Here is a 19,528-nt window from a genome sequence, read left to right as displayed (position 1 = left end):
CCAAATGTTCTAAATTTCCTGTCGCTTTAAGTATGCTGCATGTTGGAGAAGAATCATTCCAAATGTCAACTTTACTAGAGAGGACCAAGAGTGTGCAAGAGTTGAAGAAGAGAGCTGCAGGGAACACATCCGCAAATCCCGCAGAAGTCACAGAAGCCAAAAAAGTGCTAAAGAGGCTATATAGTTGGGATGAAATTCCAGAATGGCAAAGAGATAATGATTTTATTTTACATGGGTACGTGAAGGAAACTAGTAGTTTTATTGAGACTTTTAAAAGTTTGTTTTACCTGCATAATGAAAGTGTCAATATTTATTCACACTTGATTCCTGCCCTCGGGTTCTTCACTGTACTGTTGCTAGATAAATCTACTATCAAAGTGTTTGAAACAACTACATGGCAAGATCATATGGTAATTGACCTCTTTTATTCGGGGGCATTTGCATGTTTAATACTGAGCAGCTCCTTTCATTGTCTGAAAAGTCACTCCTTAAGAATTGCTACCTTAGGAAATAAGCTGGACTACCTTGGTATTTGTATATTGATTGTCACATCAATGGTCAGTATTTTATACTATGGTTACTATGAGAAATTTTCCCTATTTTGCCTATTTGCGCTTATTACTGTTAGCTTTGGGATTGCGTGTAGTATTGTGTCGCTAAAAGATAAATTTCGGAAAAGAGAGTGGAGGCCTTATAGAGCTGGGCTATTTGTTTGTTTTGGTTTATCCTCTATCATTCCAATTTTCAGTGGTCTTTACTGCTATAGTTTTTCAGAAATTTGGACGCAAATTCAGCTATTTTGGGTGTTACTTGGGGGCGTCTTATACATAATTGGCGCTGTTCTTTATGGAATGCGGTTCCCTGAAAAGATTTGCCCCGGAAAATTTGATATCTGGGGCCATTCTCACCAAATTTTCCATTTTCTGGTTGTTATTGCAGCGTTCTGTCACTTGAGAGGTTTATTAAATAGTTATGAGTTAGTCCATATGAAAATGGAGAATGGGATTGTCTCTTAGATATTTGGGGTACTTAGTATTATATAGATAGTAGTTTTGAAGTCAAAATAATAAAAGGTTTTTAGATGTGATAAAGAGAACAGAGGAAAGGATCCCCCCAATAAGATAATTAAATATAGAAAAGAAATCTCGAAATAGAAGAAAATAGGATCTTGTTCCCTTTCGCATATGGGTTATACAGAAAACTGGCGTCTAGAAGAAATATTGTTCTAACCAAGAGTTCTCAATTAAAGATACAGCTCGTTTTCACTGCTTACTGGTTGTTTCGTGTATATTTTAGTTTCCTGATAAACCTCTCTTGCTACGCGCTTTCAAAAAATAGCGAATCTGAAAAACGATAATTATCGTATTGCATGGTGGTGATGATGTGTCATATAAATTTTAAAAAAACGAAGTTTATCACTTGGCCATGGCTGTAAAGTTGAAGTGGCCTTGGTTAGGGGTTGCTATTCCGACGTTTCTGATATCATTTATAGGCTATGGCGCGCACTACTTTATTTTATCCAATTTCTTGTCGGTAACGAAACAAATAATATTTGAAATATCTTTGTCAATGATATGGCTTTCTTATTATTTGGCCATCTACACAAATCCAGGAAGGCCTTCCCCCAACTATAAACCAACCCCTGATATATGGCCGAATTTCTGTAAGAAGTGCCAAAATTATAAGCCAGAACGTTCCCATCATTGTAAAACCTGCAACCAATGCGTCTTAATGATGGATCATCATTGCCCATGGACAATGAATTGTGTCGGCTTTGGAAACTATCCGCATTTCCTAAGATTCTTATTTTGGATCATTGTAACGACCAGTGTTTTATTTTGCATACAAGGTAAACGAATATACTTTATTTGGCAACAGAGGCACTTGCCTGGCTACTTCTTCAAAAAATCAGAGCTAATTTTCTTAACGATATTGACTCCCTTAAATTCTTTTGTCCTATTAACGATAGCAGTTCTTTTCTTACGATGCTTATTGAATCAAATAGTAAACGGAAGATCTCAAATTGAGTCGTGGGACATTGATCGGCTAGAATCTCTATTCGACTCCAGAAGATTAATCCCAAAATTAATTGATAATGCTTGGAGAATCTACCCAGAGTCGAGGTGTCTTCAACACGAAAGAGATGCCGAAGAACTTCTGGCGCAACAAAGACCCCGCTTTGACGAACTTGTGAATTTCCCCTACGATTTTGATGTGTACGCTAATGCAATATTGTACCTCGGCCCCATGTATTTATGGTTATGGCCGTATGGTGTTCCTACAGGGGATGGAAACAGTTTTCCAAAGAACGATATCTCCAAATATGAGGTTAACTCTCCATTAGAAGATATTATTCTCTCACTTCCCTGGCCGCCAGATGGAGGCAAAACAAACACCCTCTCTAACCATGGCAGTTCAACAATAGAGACGTGTAATGAAAGTGGCGAACAGGTAATAAGAAGCAGACTTGTTCAAAATGGCAGGCCTTCTTCTCGTGAAAAGTGGTACAACGACTGGGGAGAATCACTAGACGATTTTGGAGTCGACGTTGATATGGAATAGATTACTCATTCTGAGGAAACCAGGTATATAAATATATACAGACTGGCCTTTTTAAATAGTATCCTCTTACTTACATGCTACGCTAACAAGTTTAAAGAATTCAAACACTACTGCGGATGAATACCCAAATATATGCCACCGTTTGTTATCACTTGTTCTTTTATAGAGATCGATATCTTCTCAGAAGCTTCAAAACACTTACAGTTTTAAAATTACAATGTTACATCCTCCTTGACATTAATTAAATGTATATATTAGACGAAAAAAACGATGTTGCGCTAAAGATTTTTGTTTTAAATGTAGTTAAAACTACTTATTGGATTTTAGCTTCTTTGTCTGTAGGTCCGGTGCTTTCAGTCGCTTCTACGTTACCATCTTGTGGTACAGTAGGAATGAAAGAAGGCAATACATTCACATCGGAACTGGCCAAATCATCTAGCTGCTCCTGTTTCGTGTTTTCACCTTCTTCGACTTTGGTGTCTATTACCTGGTCGCCAATACTCATCTTTGCTGTAGTCTCTTTTAGGCTCTCCCATTTTTTTTGCATACTTGATTTTTCAGTCTCATCCAAATTATTTCTCAAACGAACTGCGCAGTCTAAAAATTTTGATATCAACTCCTTCTTCTGGGAAACCATTTCCTTGTGAGTATCATCATTAGCAACAGTAGGATATTTGTTAATGGCTTTACGGGTAAAAACATCGTAAGACCCGTTTTCGATATGCAATTTGTAGGTTACAGGCTGAATCTTAATTTTTAATGTCGATACAGAGATGCCTTCGGGGGAGAACTCCTCATCTACTTCTCTTCCATCTATATCTTGCCCAAATTCAATGAGCCTTTCCAAAAATGGTATCTTCAGTTTCTCGTGCGGAATACCTTCTGTTGGATGTGGCAGAGCATACGATGTTACGTAATATTTCCATTTATCCTCGTCAGCCTTAGGTTCCTTTAGTGTTAAATCATCAAGGGCAATATATTGAATGGAAACATGCAAAGTTCTTTTATCAAACTCTATCCTAAACATATTCTCTGTGTTGGACATATGCGAACGGACCTGCAAGCGATAAATAATTTGGTCTTTCGCACTAGTGGTAGAGGCGTTTCTATCCTGGACGAACAAAGCCATTATTTCTGCAGTTTTAGCGTCAGTCATCAAGGTGTGAGCGTGCTTCACTAACGATTGGGTAACTTTGTCAATTGTATAGAGTTTAAAGGCTTTGTTGTTGTAAGCTTGACGCAAACTCTCTTCAAACCACTGATGTTCAAGGTCCCCATTAATCAATCTTCTACTCAACTTTAACACCTGTTTGTAAGCGTCCTCACCAATAAAATCTAGCCCCATTTCAGAAAGTTGATTTGGCAGTAGATCTAGATCTTTGGCAAAAATAACCGTCGACCTTGTATTGATTTCCTTTGTGACCTTTTCATTCATTTGCTTGATTTCCAAAAGCCGCTCATAAATCGTTGTCCAATGACGGAAAAAGATGTAAATATTCGTATTAGCAAATAGATTAAAGATACTGCGATTTTGAATAATACCCTGAGAGTTTGCTTCTTCCACCAAATTTCCAGTCAGCCACGGATTTTTGGCTTCTTCATCGATGAGTTCTTCTTCCTCAATAGTATTAGGTTCTTCGTCAGGCGGTTCTGAGAGTTGTGGCACTTTGCCATCTTCATCATTAGAACGCTTTAGCTTTTGGTATCTGCTTCTGTGTAAAATATCAAGTAAACTCATTTCCTGTTGATACGGCCTTTTCCTCGAAGCAGTGGAACCCCCATCGTCAGACCCGCTAGATTCCGACACGTTTTGCTTATGGGATTGCAGTGATTCTTCGATTTTTTCCAAAGAAATAGAGAAAAAAGAAGATATGAAGTATTTCAATAAATCTTTCAACCTTTCCTTATCAGGGTTTGAATAAGCTGTGGTATGAGTTATAAAACTGTCGGCCAAACAAAAGATATCATAGAAAATATCCTTATCAGGGAAATCAAAATCTAACTGGCTCTTTGGTTTAGGAGTTAACCAATGAATTTTTTTGTTTGTTTGATCGACTTTGATGCTACTAATCTCCGATATCAACTGCTTTGTAGTTAATAATTTTTTATCAGCCTGCTTAAATGTTAAACCTAAATGATCTAGTGACTTGAAGAAAACCTTCTGTTCTAGCTCTCTCCAAACTTTATTCCACTCACGTTGAGCCCTTCTCCATTCTTCATCCTTTTGCTTTAGTCTTTTGAGAACGACTGGCGCTGTCACAGCAGGATGTTCATGCAAAGCGTCAATAATCTCAAACCCCCTTTCCTTATCATAAACTTTCCTTATCACTTTCTTATAAATAGTCATTGAAGTATGACCAAGACCAGGAGGCAGTTTAAAATTAGCCTTTTCATTCTCAGTCATATTTTCAATCTTATTTACAATTGTTTCCAAGCATTGGATAGTTCTTAAATTCGATTCGATATAGAAATCATACTCATGTCTTTCTTCTTCAATCTTGAATAAAGTTTCTTCATATTGGTTTTTACGATGGGCAATAAATCCGGAATCTTCGGAAGCCCATACAGGATGTCCAACCCATTCGTCATTCAAGACTTCCCAACACATATCATCTCTACCTGAGCATGGCATGAAAGTATCGCTTTTAGGTAATCTCTTATAGCTTGGACCAAATGCCTCACATAAATCTAAATCCAGTCTGTGTTTCTCATGAACAATATTCTCGATACATTTGGTTTTTTCTTGGTAACCAACAAAATTCTTGAACCACGTAAATAGTTCCTTGTTGGAACCCAAGTAAAAATCTACCTTTTCCACTAAATCGTCAAGATCAAGTATATCTTGAGAATACAAATTTAATATTTTCAAAAACTCCGTGTATAAATGTTTATTACCGATATACCTCTTTGCCTTCTCGAAGAAAGTGACTTCTTCATTAAGCGATATATTGTCTTCGATGGGCTCAGTCGGTTCAGGGACCACAGGAACAATGCTGGGATCTAAATCTATTTCTGGTCTAACGGGGATATCGCCATATTGCGTATTTGCTATAGGACTAATACTCTGCGAATGCTGTTGTTGTTGTTGGATAGTAGAAGGAGCGTACTGGTCGGTAAGAGACGTTCTCAGATCCGACAGGGGTAAATTTTCATTTGCAATCCCTTGATGAACTATGTTGGGCCCATGTTGAACCATCGATGGTAAGGGAATCAAATGGGGTGGTTGCATGTGCTGCTGATCCTGATAGTTTTCATGTACGGTAGAACCGTTTGTCGGAGGCGAAAAACTTCCAATAGGTGGCAAGTTTTGTTGTGGGATACCTCGGTTAGGAGGATGACCGTAATAGCCTGAAGCTGGATACAAGAATTGCTGCTGCTGCTTTTGCTGCTGCTGCTGTTCTGCCTGAACCTGAGCCTGAGCCTGAGCCTGAGCTTGAGCCTGAGCCTGAGCCTGAGCCTGAGCCTGAGCCTGAGCTTGAGCCTGAGCTTGAGCCTGAGCTTGAGCCTGAGCTTGAGCTTGAGCGTGCATTTGGGCCTCGTGTTGCTGCTGAGCATGTTGCTGAACATGCTGCACCTGCTGGTTGGCAGAAGCTGAAGAGTCTGGCAAAAATTTCTTAAAATCTTCTAGTAAATCAGGCGCATTTTGGAAAAGATGCGTCACCTGTGCGTAGACTTCGTTTATTGGCTTTTGTTCTCGTTGATAAGTTTGCAGTATTTCCAAGAAATGCTTGTAAATATCAGGTTGATCAGCAAATCTTGTTTTAATCTTATTAACGTAGCTTATGGCCTGACTAAATTCGACGTCAACATTTTTCTTGACATCTTCTTGGGGTGCTAAAGATTGACTTTGTGGAATTTGGTGATGTGCGGGCATTTCAGGTTGTTGAATTGAAGGCAATCCAGCGGAAGTAGCTGAAAAAGGCAAAGACTGCTGTTGATCTTGGTTCTGTTCCGAGTGGTAAACATTCGAAGGTACCATTGGCACATTTTGTGATTGCTGGATACCATTTCCGTCGGTTTCTGGAAGGGAACCGAGGTCCTGTGCGTCCACGGTACCTCTGCCAGGTGGACTGATGTTATTGTTTACTGTCGTAGTACCCATGGGGGTAGTGACTCTAATGGGGTCGTCCGGGTTGGTGGAGCATTCGATCCTATAACCTTGGGGCAGAAAAGTGTTGAACCCTTGAATCAAAATTGGATAGCCTCTGAATAGAGTGGATACTCTTTCGATAACTCCCGGTGTGTCTATTGCCTGGGACTTGAAATCCTTCATAATATCTAAAAATAAATTGTAAATATCCGGACGCGAACTAAATTGAAATTTGACCTGTTCGAGGTAAGAAAGGGCATCTTTGACATTTAGAGGTCTGTAATCAGCATCTTCATCGTTAGAATTTTCGTTATTATTGTCATCATTAGCATCTGTATGGTTACTGTTAGGGTCGGTATCAGCAGGTTGCACACCGGCGAGAACTTCCTTGCAATCTTGAACCCTGTGTGTTGCTTTTTCTTCTTCCTGAAGGCCATTATAACTTTTTGGGTCTTCTGTATGAACAGGAGCTTTTATCGGTAATGGATTGTCAAATCTCGACAAAGAAAAACTGGCGGCTCCTACGGTAGGAAGGGGAGCTGGAGCTGGCGCTGAAGCGGCATTCATAACCGAAGCGTTTATGGAGGGAGAGGAGGAGGAAGATTTAGGGTGAGGGTGGTACTCATGAGGCTGTTTCAATGCCGAATCAGTTGTAATTGAGGGCATGATATTTGAATGTGCAGGAGGATAACCTAATATGTGAGTAGCATGAGAAGTCAAAGCCTGTTGGCCATTGGAATCTCTTCTATCCTCCTCCTTAGTGCTCAAGGCAGATAGCGAGGGTAAAGTAATCCGTTGCTGTTGTTGTTGAACAAAACCAGGTTGGTTTCCCTGCAGAGGCGGTTCTTTTTCGTTTCTTTCGTTGGAGCCCGCAGCATCATTTGAAGTAGCCACATCATTTGACTGTGAATTCGAATTATGCCAGACCTGTGACATTTTTGTACAGCGTGCAACTTATTTTCTTAGATATTTTTGTCCTTTTCCAAATAACCTCAAACAGAACACAACAAAGGGTAGAGGAACTATACTGAAAGCGGTCAATAACGTAGCCTGTTGTGGGAGGAGAGGAGCACAAAGAAAGTGTGGTACGTGAATGAGCTGTATAGTTTGGTACGGTGCCTCGAATATTAGCAATACTGGTCCGAAAGGGGGAAGACAAATGTAATAAGGAAGGGGAGCAACCGTTGTTTTGCGAATCACGTTTGCAGAAGAACTGCAAAATGAAAACGATTTTTTTGCGAATGGAAAAAATCAATAGAAAATCCGACATTATTACCCGTAGAGGTTTATTCAATGTCACACGGGTAATCCACTACTCTGTCCCATCCATTGGTTCGCACATAACAGCAGCAGTACCAAGATTGAAGCAGAAGGTAGGTTTCCAGTCATAAACAAAGGTTACAGGCTGCTAGAGAGGGGACTACATATATCTGTGCCGTGCCATAAACAATGATACTGTCCGAGTGCAAGAAAGCTTGCAAGTCCAAGAGTAGCATTACCCGGACTGGATGAATTAGAACCGCCCGCGAAAATTCTAGGCTCACTGCTTTGGCACACACAAGAGGTCTGTCAAGAGAAGAGCAGGAGAGCAGAGCAGAGCAGCCCAAAACAGAATACTACGCAGCCACCAAACCAGATACCTTTGCATACAACTGCATCATGAATGCTCCAGACAGATTCGAACTGTTCCTTCTGGGTGAAGGCGAGTCCAAGCTGAAGATCGACCCGGACACCAAAGCCCCCAACGCAGTAGTGATAACATTCGAGAAGGAGGATCACACGCTGGGCAACCTGATTCGCGCAGAGCTTCTGAACGACAGAAAAGTGCTATTTGCCGCCTATAAGGTCGAGCATCCCTTCTTCGCTCGGTTCAAGCTGAGAATACAGACCACCGAGGGCTACGATCCAAAGGACGCCTTGAAAAACGCCTGTAATAGCATCATTAACAAGCTTGGCGCTCTGAAGACGAATTTCGAAACCGAGTGGAACCTGCAAACTCTGGCCGCCGACGACGCATTCTAATATATAAGCGTTTAATACTATAACCATAAAATCTACAAAATAGAAGCGAACATACACATACTACACGCATATTTGTATACATAAGTATAATGTCTTACACTTTAATTAGTAGTGTAGGGAACCATTTCCTCATCCGGGTAATGGATGCTGCAGTCTTTAAAAAAAAAACGAAAAAAACGAATAAAACCAGCCATGGAAAGCTCTTTTTTTTTTACTTTACGGCTTCTTCCCTTCTGTTGGATGATCGATGCTCATAAAGAGCCATTGTACTTTTTTTGTTTCGACATTAACACGAGTGCAATATTTTTTTTTGTTCTTTAATTACTGTAATTACCTGAACCCTATTCTTATAGTATTAAAAACAAAGGAAAAAAATCTGCAGAAAGGGAGGGCAAGGCTCGAAACATATAACGCGTAAAAATGACCATTGCTGACGCTTCGAAAGCTAAACACGAGTTGCCTTCTGACGATGATGACGACGTGCCATTGTCTCAAACCTTTAAAAAAAGAAAAGTGGAGTCCACGAATTCTGCCTCTCTCCAAGACGATGCGGACCCTTATGATAGTGATGAAGCAATCTCTAAAATTTCCAAGAAAAAGACTAAGAAGATAAAAACGGAACCATTGCCATCGTCGTCATCATCACCACCTCCAGTAAAGAAAAGCGCGGTATCAAAGCCTAAAAAAATCAAGAAAGAAGATGGCGATGTCAAGCTAAAGACGACCAAGAAAGAAGACCAAGAAAACGAGAAAAAGAAAAAGAAGAAACAGGAGGAAGAGGAGGATAAAAAAGCGAAGGAAGAGGAAGAAGAATATAAATGGTGGGAAAAGGAAAACGAAGATGACACCATAAAGTGGGTTACATTGAGACACAACGGTGTTATATTCCCTCCACCATATCAGCCCTTACCATCTCACATCAAATTATACTACGATGGGAAACCAGTAGACTTACCTCCACAAGCTGAAGAAGTAGCCGGGTTCTTTGCTGCGTTATTGGAAAGTGATCACGCCAAAAATCCTGTTTTCCAAAAGAACTTCTTCAATGATTTCTTACAAGTACTAAAAGAAAGTGGTGGTCCCCTCAATGAAATTGAGATAAAGGAATTTTCTCGTTGCGATTTTACCAAAATGTTTGACTACTTCCAGTTACAAAAAGAACAAAAAAAGCAATTGACCTCCCAAGAAAAAAAACAGATCCGTTTAGAAAGGGAAAAATTCGAGGAAGATTATAAATTCTGTGAGTTAGATGGCAGAAGGGAACAAGTAGGAAATTTCAAAGTAGAACCTCCTGATTTATTTAGAGGCCGTGGCGCCCACCCAAAGACTGGTAAATTGAAGAGAAGAGTGAATCCTGAAGATATCGTTCTAAACCTTAGTAAAGACGCACCCATTCCACCAGCACCAGAAGGGCATAAATGGGGCGAAATCAGACACGATAATACCGTCCAGTGGCTAGCTATGTGGAGAGAGAATATTTTCAACTCTTTTAAATACGTCAGGTTGGCAGCAAACTCTTCATTGAAGGGTCAAAGTGACTACAAGAAGTTTGAAAAGGCAAGACAATTGAAATCTTATATAGATGCTATCAGAAGGGACTACACGAGAAATTTGAAAAGCAAAGTTATGCTAGAGCGGCAAAAGGCCGTCGCCATTTATTTGATCGATGTATTCGCCTTAAGAGCCGGCGGTGAAAAATCGGAAGATGAGGCGGATACCGTGGGTTGCTGTTCGTTAAGATATGAGCATGTTACTTTGAAGCCTCCAAACACTGTTATTTTTGATTTCTTAGGTAAAGATTCTATTAGATTTTATCAAGAGGTAGAAGTCGATAAACAAGTTTTCAAAAATTTAACAATATTTAAAAGGCCGCCCAAGCAGCCAGGTCACCAATTGTTTGATCGTTTAGATCCATCTATACTGAACAAATACCTGCAAAACTATATGCCAGGATTGACTGCCAAAGTTTTCCGTACATATAATGCTTCCAAAACAATGCAAGACCAACTAGACCTAATTCCGAACAAAGGCTCTGTTGCAGAGAAAATACTAAAGTACAATGCAGCAAATAGAACTGTAGCCATCTTATGTAACCATCAAAGGACTGTCACAAAAGGGCATGCACAAACAGTGGAAAAAGCCAATAATAGAATACAAGAGTTGGAATGGCAAAAGGTTCGTTGCAAGAGGGCCATTTTACAACTGGATAAGGATCTCTTAAAGAAGGAACCAAAATATTTCGAAGAAATTGACGATTTGACGAAAGAAGACGAAGCTGCCATTCATAAGAGAATTATTGAAAGAGAAATTGAAAAATACCAGCGGAAATTTGTCAGAGAGAATGATAAAAGGAAATTTGAAAAGGAAGAATTATTGCCGGAAAGTCAATTGAAGGAATGGTTGGAGAAAGTAGACGAAAAGAAACAAGAATTCGAAAAGGAATTGGAAACTGGTGAAATCGAACTGAAATCGACTTGGAACTCAGTGGAAAAAATAAAGGCTCAAGTAGAAAAACTAGAACAGCGTATTCAAACTAGTTCTATTCAATTGAAGGATAAAGAGGAAAACTCTCAGGTTTCACTTGGCACTTCCAAAATTAATTATATAGACCCTAGGCTTTCTGTGGTATTTTGCAAAAAATATGATGTTCCAATTGAAAAGATTTTTACAAAAACTTTAAGAGAGAAATTCAAATGGGCCATAGAATCAGTAGATGAAAACTGGAGGTTTTAACGTTTTAACGTAAAGGAACAAAGGGGAGAGAGAAGCAAATTCTTCCACGCATCAAATTCGCATTAGGGGTACTAGGAGGATATCTTATACACATATAGAAATAATTAAAAACTTCTAAAGAGTATGCTACAGTATAGTTTTAAAAAAAAAATCTATAAAGTCATGTTACCATGGCTTTGCCCCTCCTATTATTTCCAAGTTACCTGTTTGTAAGAAACCTATTGACCGTATCTCTTGATGCCTTGGGGACAAGAATGCTTGCAATGCTTGCAAGAATGTGTGTTCAGTGATACGGCTTGAATCCGTCCCTTGTCTCATGCCTTTCGATATTTTGGCGGTTTTCGCGTCTATACATGCAAGTGTAGCAGGAACGCGAAAAAAAGAGTACTTAGCGTAGACAAGGATTACACGAAAAGTCATAAACACAGCGCCGTCTATGGAAAAGCCTGTTCTATTAAAATAGAAGTCACGAAAAGCTAGGCTAAATCAAATAAATCCAGATCATAATTTCCTGTTATAGATGAGACCCTCCGTTGTATTGAAAGTGTCTGCTGAAAAAGAAAAAGGTTTGCATCCATCCTTCTTCCAATATAAGCCTGTAAGATACATGATACATCTTAGCTTGCTTTACCTCACAAATAATACCCCAGTAGAAGGACACTTTACTGAAAAACGAGAAAATCTCTAACTGTTGATCGAGAATAGATTGTCAACATAGATTAGTAACGACACAATGAGATTGCCAGAAATTTCCATTTGGAAAGTGATACTACTGCTTAACTTGTTTGCTCTACAAGAACTACAACTTGTCTCCGCTGCAAATTTGCCCTCTTTATCAAGTACTACAAAGGCAGCAGATAGCTCCAGTAAAGCCAGTTCTGCAGCTAAGACAACGACCTCGTCAGGCCAAAGCTCGGTAACCAGCAAAGATGTTTCCTCAAGCCATAATATTACCTCGAGCACTAAAATGCCCAAAATTACTTCGAGTGCTAGTACAAGTGTATATTCCAACTCTAGTGTATGGAGCAACAACAGCGTAATATCAACTTCATCTATTACGCCTTCCAGCGTTTTTATCCCAGTTACAGACGGGAATAAGTTCCTATATCAGGCTCATCATCCCAATGGTACTGTATTCATCGCGTTTGCAGGTTGTTTAGGTGCCATTCTATTATCGCTAACGGGTGCTTGGATTGCATTGAGTATAAAGTCATGGCGAAGTGCTAGAAGGGAAAACAAGTTGAGAAACTTAGAAAATCAATACCAGTACGACCCGTTCTACTTTCAAGCAAACTCTAATGATGACGAAAGTGAAACATCCTCCCATTCTGACGACAGTGACATATCAGAAAAAGTTCTGAAAAACAATTCATCTCGTATGAGTTTGTATACTCTAGGGTCCACTTCTGTTTTGAACCTTTTAAACAATAAAACAGATGCCAACGATAACTTTAGGGCATCCATGTTTATCTCACCAACCGAAATCCTACAATGTGACGCCAACAATTCTAATACATGGTCTCAGCAAAGCAATGACAGCGCGATATATGATTCCTTGTCCAGCACTCCGAAGGAACCTGGTGCTACCCAAATACTTGGAAAGTTTACAGACAGCTCCAATCCGTTCAATTATGCATCGTACAGTCTAAACCCTGAGGCTGGAGATCGTTCTACTCCAAAATCGAATGTTAGTCAGGGAAAAGTAAAAAAGTACCGTCCTCCCAGTGTTCATCTGGATCAGTTACTCGACGGTGATGAGTAATTGCGCTTCCACCTCTCCCTTTACATCTCATTCAAACTAAGCGGGATTCAAAAATCTGTTTCTTCCATATGTGCGAAGCTCTAGCTTACCACCACGCGATGCTTTTTAATTACACTATCCTCTATTCGCACGCAGATATACGCACTGAGCCAATCGTACTTCGCTAATGCACAGAATCGCGCATCTGCATATCAACTTGTTGATTGTGACGGAAGGTTAGGCGATTTTGCAAGACAATGTGCCCCATTTGCCCTCCCCCAATTGAAACTTTTTAGAAAGCCTAAATACTATAAACATAATTATACAGAAAACCTTGTTCTATAGTCTAAAAATTCAACCATGCATGTGCTTATCCTGAATAACATGATCTTTTTTTCTGGAATTATACAGAAGAAATCACTGAGAGCTTTCTTTGGATGAGGGTTTTAGCATTGCTAGCCTCACTAGATGGTATGCTCTTTTGGCGAATGCATTCATTACCAATTCAGTTACAGTTTTGGCAAATATCAGAGAAACACTGTTATATATCCGAGATTTGAATTTAAATCTCAACAAAAGTTCTACCATGGCCGCATTTGGTCTACTTGGGTGAGGCATTATGGTCCATTTCGAATACAAAAGATGAAACAAATTATGAGATACTGTTTCCGCAATAACTGTATATGTGTCATTCCCGTTTGCAGTATCTTTACAGGTAATATTGCATATAAATTCCTCATCGTATTGCTTGAAACCAACTCGAAGCCCCCCAATAACAGGCTTGTTATCCACAGGATTTCGTTTATCTACAAATGAATCAACACAATAAGGAATAAATTCCTTATACTGCGCAACTTCTGACACAGCAGCATAGACAGTACTCGGAGGGGTGTTTATGGTCTTGCGCAGGACATATCGCTGTTCCCTAATAGTATGATTAGTACTGCTCAAACCAAAAAAGCTTCTTTTAAGGGGATATCTTACAATTGGCTTGAGCATCGCCTTCCTGAAGACTATCGATGTCTGTAAGGCCCTTATTACTAAAACCATTATTTGCGGTGTCCTTTAGCTGTTTATTCTTGGCCCCTTATACTATAATTCGTCCTAGATACTTCAAATTTTTCAAAGGACTCAGTCTTGAATTTTTCTTTGGCATGGGAAAAAGCATGCCATCCTATGTAAGTGGTTGAAGCAGATCATAAACTGACTTCAAGTAACCCAATGTCTTTTGATATCAATTGGAGTACATTGGAATCTGATAATAGACTAAATGATGTCATTAGGAAACATTTAAATTCATATTTACAGAATTCGCAACTACCAAGCTACGTCAGCAATCTTAGAGTACTAGATTTCGAACTGGGAAAAGTTGGTCCTGCTATAACACTGAAAGAAATAACAGATCCCCTAGATGAGTTTTATGATTCAATTAGGGAGGACGCCTATGAAGAGACAGAGGAAAATAATAACGACAAAGACGTTACTGAACATTTTGGTACTGAGCATACTGTAGCTGATCACCAGGCACCTAAGGATGATTCTGAGCCACTTGTAGTCATGCCATCTCCCAACGATATACAATTTTTGCTAGAAGTTGAGTACAAGGGCGACCTACTCGTCACAATTGGTGCTGACCTTGTACTGAATTATCCTGTGGAAAAATTTATGACTTTGCCAGTAAAACTTTCCATTAGCGATATCGGTCTCCACTCCCTTTGCATTGCAGCATATTTATCAAAGCAACTATTTTTTAGTTTTCTGTGTGACGTTAGTGATCCTGCACTAGATGACAATCAAACTGTTTTGGATCCGAAGGGACCAATCCTAGCAGCTACTAAGCCATTGGAGCGAATATCTATTGTGAGAAGTATGAAGATCGAAACAGAAATAGGGGAACAGTATCAGGGGCAGGGCTCGGTATTAAGAAGTGTTGGAGAACTAGAACAGTTTTTGTTTACGATATTCAAAGATTTTTTAAGAAAGGAATTAGCATGGCCAAGTTGGATCAATCTGGATTTCAACGAAGATGATGAGTAATTGAACAAGGAGAGTCTGATAACAGTGTTTACATGAAAAGCAAACATTTTTGTGTGAAAAGATTTTATTTTGCCATGAAATACTTCGTTCTTACTGTACGCCTTCTTGCATATACTCTTGATGGTACTTCAAATCTGCCAAAAAGAGTCGTAGCTATTCGACAACAATGCTCGAGTGATACCACATTCTGAACAGTTGTCCATAAAGTTACACCTAAATAATTATATATATAACTTATATACAGTGGTCTAATATTCTAAGAATAATACTAGAACATGCTATGCAATCTTTTTACTTGTGTTTGTAAAACCGATACCCTTGATAGTAGCTATCATGTCGTCGTTATCCATTTCATCAACTGGTTTTAAAAAGACTTCTGTATTAAAGATTTTCTTTATATCTCTCAAGAGGACTATGAATCTTTCATCTATTTGTTCCTTATTAATTCTCAATCTGCCGATATCTTCTTTCCCGATGACCATGTAAACAATTGCTAGTGGAAGCTGGTTTCTACCAACTGCTGCACTCTTTGATGTTTCTTCTAATAATTGGTAGGCAACTCTTTCACCAAGTTCTTCAGGTATGGAGCCTGCATCACCGATATCTTCTGCAAAATAACTCCAACCTTTTTGCTTGGATTGAGCTACCAAAGTAATACCCCAACCTGGACTCTTCCCTGAATTCTCACCTCTCCAGACATCTGCTGTTATGTTAACTTCGCATTGTAGATTTTTTAATACCTTCTTAGCACCATCGATCATTCTATTCACGAGCGACGGACTTACTCTGGTAGAGTATGCTACACCAGTGATTGATGAAATTATGGGTCTATCTATTTCATGCATGGTTATCGGTTGAGCAATCAAAGAGTCAACAACCAAATGCACTTCGCCACCTCCTAGTGGTGGTGAGCCTCTTTTCAAAGTGTGTAGGGCGCATTCTCTAACACCAAATTTTTCCATAACGGGCATGAGTCCCCATTTGATAGCTTCAATACCGGCATCGTTATGAGATGCAGTTATGCCCTTGAACAAAATCGAGAATTTTTTTTTTGAAAATGGTGCCAAATATAACATTGGTTCGACGAAGTAGCCTACTGGTTTGGAATTAGGACAAATATGAGTAGAGGCACCACCAACTATAATACCAGGCCTATAAATCACAGTAGTACCGGTATATGAAATTTCGATCACACTTCCATTGGTGACCGACTCGATCAGCCTTAGAAAGGACACTTCGTAATCTTTCAGACCAGGATTCAAGTCACCTGAGCGGATTTTTTCAATTTTTATTTGTTTTCCAGATAATGTTGCCAAGATGATCCGCAACCTGAAATTTTGTGACCCTTGGAAAGTGGTGTACTTGGGAGCGGAAGATGACATTGTTATGGGTTGACAGATTTCCTAGTGGAATAGCGTTGAATAATGCAGAAGCTTGTCAGATATTATACCCTTTCGACATGTCTAGCCAGTGCTCATCTCATCGGTACATTTTTGCTCTGCAAATTTTTCTGAAATTTTTTCAGTCTCGACTCCGTGAAAAATTACATTGAGAGTATGGCGAGGGTAATTTTGATATCTCTCTTCCGAGAGGGATGCAGGAAGTAATAACTCCGAACACTCATTTAAACTATCAATGCGCTTAGCACTGGGTTTATAGTTATAAAGTTATATCTTTTTAAAAAGAGGTCCGCTATATATAGACCTCCAATGTCATTAGTGAAGTTCCTTAAACTTGGTCTTGCCCGAAAAGGATACTTCAATGCAGAGAGGGGGATGTTCATTTTCTTTTTTACTTTTGGTTTTTTAAATGACTGTTAGTCTTTCAGCTTCATGTTTCATTAGTTTATAGTGCAAGTTCTTTGATTTTTATTGCCTTGTTCTGCATACTGTTCATATGCAAGAAATATTATACCGCTCCGGTAAGCGGCAAGAGAGCAAGCATAATTATAGCAACGAACTTTACACTTATGCCAGATAAATGTGATCCAGAATTAGTAGCTGCCTTTTTCTTAAGGGTTGCAGTGGCCGACGGAACTCCCGAAGACGAGGTTGAGGACGATGGCTGAGAAGCTGAAGATCCAACGTACTGACCTTCTTCTTGTCCTAGGGAGCTGTTGAAACTGCCAACGTTGATAAAAGAGTGATGAACATCTTTTTCGACATCTGGTAACGGAGTAGTATCCAGAGTACCATTCCAGCAGTAATTTGTAAAACAGGTTTCACATTCTGGAGGCAAAGTAATATTCAAAGCTTGCTGTTTACGTCTCATGATGGCGCAGCCGACGCAGCCCATGAATTCAGGATCATCAGTAAAGTTATTTCTAGTTGCAATTTCAAACCCGTTTTGAATCATACTTCTTCTTTGGGATTCGGAATATGACAACTTGAAAGCACTCTGATTACTATTGAAAGAGTATTCCGCATTTGGTAGATATACAACTAAAGGTGGAATGTATTGAAGATCGGTCAAATTATTAGCGTCGCAGCCAAAGAAGGTTGGTTTCTTATTCAAACCCAAGTTAACGAATGTATTCGTATCTGGAACATATGGAAAGGACATACCTTGACCTTGCTTAACAAATTGACGTTCGTAGGTATGCACTAAAGAAGAACCGTCAGGCCAAGCTAATCTCATGTCAGCTGAATTATCCACTGCAAAAATAATGTCCACATCACGTTCCTTTTGTATAAGTGGTAAAACGGGAACATTTTCGTCATCTTCACCGCCGTCGACTAAGAATAAGCTGTCTGAATCAACAATACTGGTAGTATAGTCACTGTCCAAAAATTTGGTATCCTTGAACGGGTTGGGGCTATAGACAGCGATATCATTGAAATCTTGAGATAAATCCTTTAGGAAATGTCTTGCTAATCTTGTAATGAAACTAGGCAAGTGAGTAGAGTTTATTCTCAAAAGAAACTGGTTAAACAGGGTGGAAGAAGTACCCATAATAAAACCGGCATTATCAAAGCCCGCAGTGCATTTTCCTCTTTCCAATGGTACACCATTGGAAACGTTCGTTCCCAGGTATTTAACGTTAGTGAAAGAATTCAAAGAAGGATCCCAAGATCCCATTTCAAATGGATTAAATTCAAAAACGGTTGCGTTCAAATTGATGACCTTGGTACCAGGATACCTACCGTCAGCAACAGAAATAGGAAAAGGCATTTCAGCATTTTGAAACACTGGAAAATCTCTAATGGAAGACCAAGTTAGGCCTATCCCGCCTCTATATAAAGAAGGGAAAAAATTATAGGCCAAAGCCCTACCCCAAATATCGGCCAAAGAAGTATTATAATCAGAGTTTTGCTTGGATTCGACAGCATTAGAGATATGGTCCCACCTTTTGGCGGTCTTGAATATATTGATTCCGCCGGGGGTAACAATAGAATCTGACAAATCCCAAATGGAATCGTCGTTCTGCATGTTGTCAAGAATTTCCTGCACGGAAGTCCAATTGTTTAGGGCTAGAGTACCAACTAGCCAGTTACCACCCGAGGCACCAGATAGATATGTTGTGCTTTGTAAAAGGCCACCTAGCCCATGCTCATAAGCACCTTCAGTCCTGTTATCCATTGCTGCTAAAATACCCGCACCTGTCAGCATAGACCGGTAGCCCCCACCTGAAACAGCGACAGCAATTTTCGGCAGGCTTTCGCTGTTGTTATCATTAAATAATTTCGATAAAATATCCGAGCTATCTGAAAAATTCGCAGTAGCCCTTGTCAAGAAATCTTTCAAAGCTACACTAGTGACTTTATTTCTCTTTTCTAACCATGCACTCTCATTCTGAGATATAGATGTAGCCTCTCTCACCAGATTTATGTCATCGGGACACGACACTGTGCCAGGTACATAACTGTCTGTGGGCGACCACGCATTAGCGGCCAGTAGAAACTGAGAAATTGCGAATATGTAACTGACAATGACTCTTGAACATAATGGACGTATCATTACTTATATTATTATGTGTGTAATTTCCTTGTTTTGCTCTTCCTAATGACATCTTACAAGTTGAAAAGTGAAATATCAGAACTCGCGAAACCACGTATAACTTATATAAATGTGGATGAAAAGCGTAACAATAACATAGTAGTGTGGTAGTAATGGTGATAGAATCCCTGCAAGTCTGGATCTTGCAAAAGAAGTGCCAAATTGAGTAATCCCATAGCCAAGCCATCCTAAAAGCAGGGAAAAAGAAATAAGAGAAAAAGGCTCATTGCACAGAAGAAGCAGTACAACATTCGCGGAACCGGCAAGATTTTTTCGTGGAGGACTTAAGCGAAACGAAAACGGATGAAGTTGCGGTATTTCCTGATTTGGAAATTCTATGGGGCGTC

General features: G+C 39.5%; 10 protein-coding genes across 10 annotated transcripts; 6 read left to right on the top strand and 4 right to left on the bottom strand.

The window, feature by feature from the left end:
- Positions 1 to 32: 32 nt before the first annotated feature.
- IZH2 (PAQR-type receptor) lies at positions 33 to 1,016 on the top strand (the record flags this gene model as incomplete). Its single annotated transcript, XM_033913259.1, has 1 exon — positions 33 to 1,016. The coding sequence occupies one exon, from the start codon at positions 33 to 35 to the stop codon at positions 1,014 to 1,016; it is 984 nt and encodes a 327-aa protein (XP_033769150.1).
- A 409-nt stretch (positions 1,017 to 1,425) lies between these two features.
- Positions 1,426 to 2,562, top strand: PFA4 (palmitoyltransferase PFA4; the record flags this gene model as incomplete). The annotated part of the gene is made up of 1 exon (XM_033913258.1): positions 1,426 to 2,562. The coding sequence occupies one exon, from the start codon at positions 1,426 to 1,428 to the stop codon at positions 2,560 to 2,562; it is 1,137 nt and encodes a 378-aa protein (XP_033769149.1).
- Positions 2,563 to 2,875: 313 nt separating this feature from the next.
- On the bottom strand, positions 2,876 to 7,588 carry SIN3 (transcriptional regulator SIN3; the record flags this gene model as incomplete). The annotated part of the gene is made up of 1 exon (XM_033913257.1): positions 2,876 to 7,588. One exon carries the CDS (start codon positions 7,586 to 7,588, stop codon positions 2,876 to 2,878), a length of 4,713 nt encoding a protein of 1,570 aa, XP_033769148.1.
- Positions 7,589 to 8,311: 723 nt separating this feature from the next.
- RPB11 (DNA-directed RNA polymerase II core subunit RPB11) lies at positions 8,312 to 8,674 on the top strand (the record flags this gene model as incomplete). The annotated part of the gene is made up of 1 exon (XM_033913256.1): positions 8,312 to 8,674. The coding sequence occupies one exon, from the start codon at positions 8,312 to 8,314 to the stop codon at positions 8,672 to 8,674; it is 363 nt and encodes a 120-aa protein (XP_033769147.1).
- A 420-nt stretch (positions 8,675 to 9,094) lies between these two features.
- Positions 9,095 to 11,407, top strand: TOP1 (DNA topoisomerase 1; the record flags this gene model as incomplete). Its single annotated transcript, XM_033913255.1, has 1 exon — positions 9,095 to 11,407. The coding sequence occupies one exon, from the start codon at positions 9,095 to 9,097 to the stop codon at positions 11,405 to 11,407; it is 2,313 nt and encodes a 770-aa protein (XP_033769146.1).
- Positions 11,408 to 12,140: 733 nt separating this feature from the next.
- Positions 12,141 to 13,169, top strand: CSI2 (Csi2p; the record flags this gene model as incomplete). The annotated part of the gene is made up of 1 exon (XM_033913254.1): positions 12,141 to 13,169. The coding sequence occupies one exon, from the start codon at positions 12,141 to 12,143 to the stop codon at positions 13,167 to 13,169; it is 1,029 nt and encodes a 342-aa protein (XP_033769145.1).
- A 396-nt stretch (positions 13,170 to 13,565) lies between these two features.
- Positions 13,566 to 14,198, bottom strand: COQ10 (ubiquinone-binding protein COQ10; the record flags this gene model as incomplete). Its single annotated transcript, XM_033913253.1, has 1 exon — positions 13,566 to 14,198. The coding sequence occupies one exon, from the start codon at positions 14,196 to 14,198 to the stop codon at positions 13,566 to 13,568; it is 633 nt and encodes a 210-aa protein (XP_033769144.1).
- A 171-nt stretch (positions 14,199 to 14,369) lies between these two features.
- Positions 14,370 to 15,185, top strand: MDM12 (ERMES complex subunit MDM12; the record flags this gene model as incomplete). Its single annotated transcript, XM_033913252.1, has 1 exon — positions 14,370 to 15,185. The coding sequence occupies one exon, from the start codon at positions 14,370 to 14,372 to the stop codon at positions 15,183 to 15,185; it is 816 nt and encodes a 271-aa protein (XP_033769143.1).
- Positions 15,186 to 15,463: 278 nt separating this feature from the next.
- RCL1 (rRNA-processing endoribonuclease) lies at positions 15,464 to 16,567 on the bottom strand (the record flags this gene model as incomplete). The annotated part of the gene is made up of 1 exon (XM_033913251.1): positions 15,464 to 16,567. The coding sequence occupies one exon, from the start codon at positions 16,565 to 16,567 to the stop codon at positions 15,464 to 15,466; it is 1,104 nt and encodes a 367-aa protein (XP_033769142.1).
- A 526-nt stretch (positions 16,568 to 17,093) lies between these two features.
- On the bottom strand, positions 17,094 to 19,142 carry PLB3 (lysophospholipase; the record flags this gene model as incomplete). Its single annotated transcript, XM_033913250.1, has 1 exon — positions 17,094 to 19,142. One exon carries the CDS (start codon positions 19,140 to 19,142, stop codon positions 17,094 to 17,096), a length of 2,049 nt encoding a protein of 682 aa, XP_033769141.1.
- Between the last annotated feature and the right edge of the window lie 386 nt (positions 19,143 to 19,528).

This window comes from Saccharomyces paradoxus, chromosome XV, assembly GCF_002079055.1.
Source record: "Saccharomyces paradoxus chromosome XV, complete sequence".
Lineage (NCBI taxonomy): Eukaryota > Fungi > Ascomycota > Saccharomycetes > Saccharomycetales > Saccharomycetaceae > Saccharomyces > Saccharomyces paradoxus.
The sequence above is the reverse complement of the archived record's forward strand: the minus strand, read 5'-3'. Positions and strand labels throughout refer to the sequence as shown.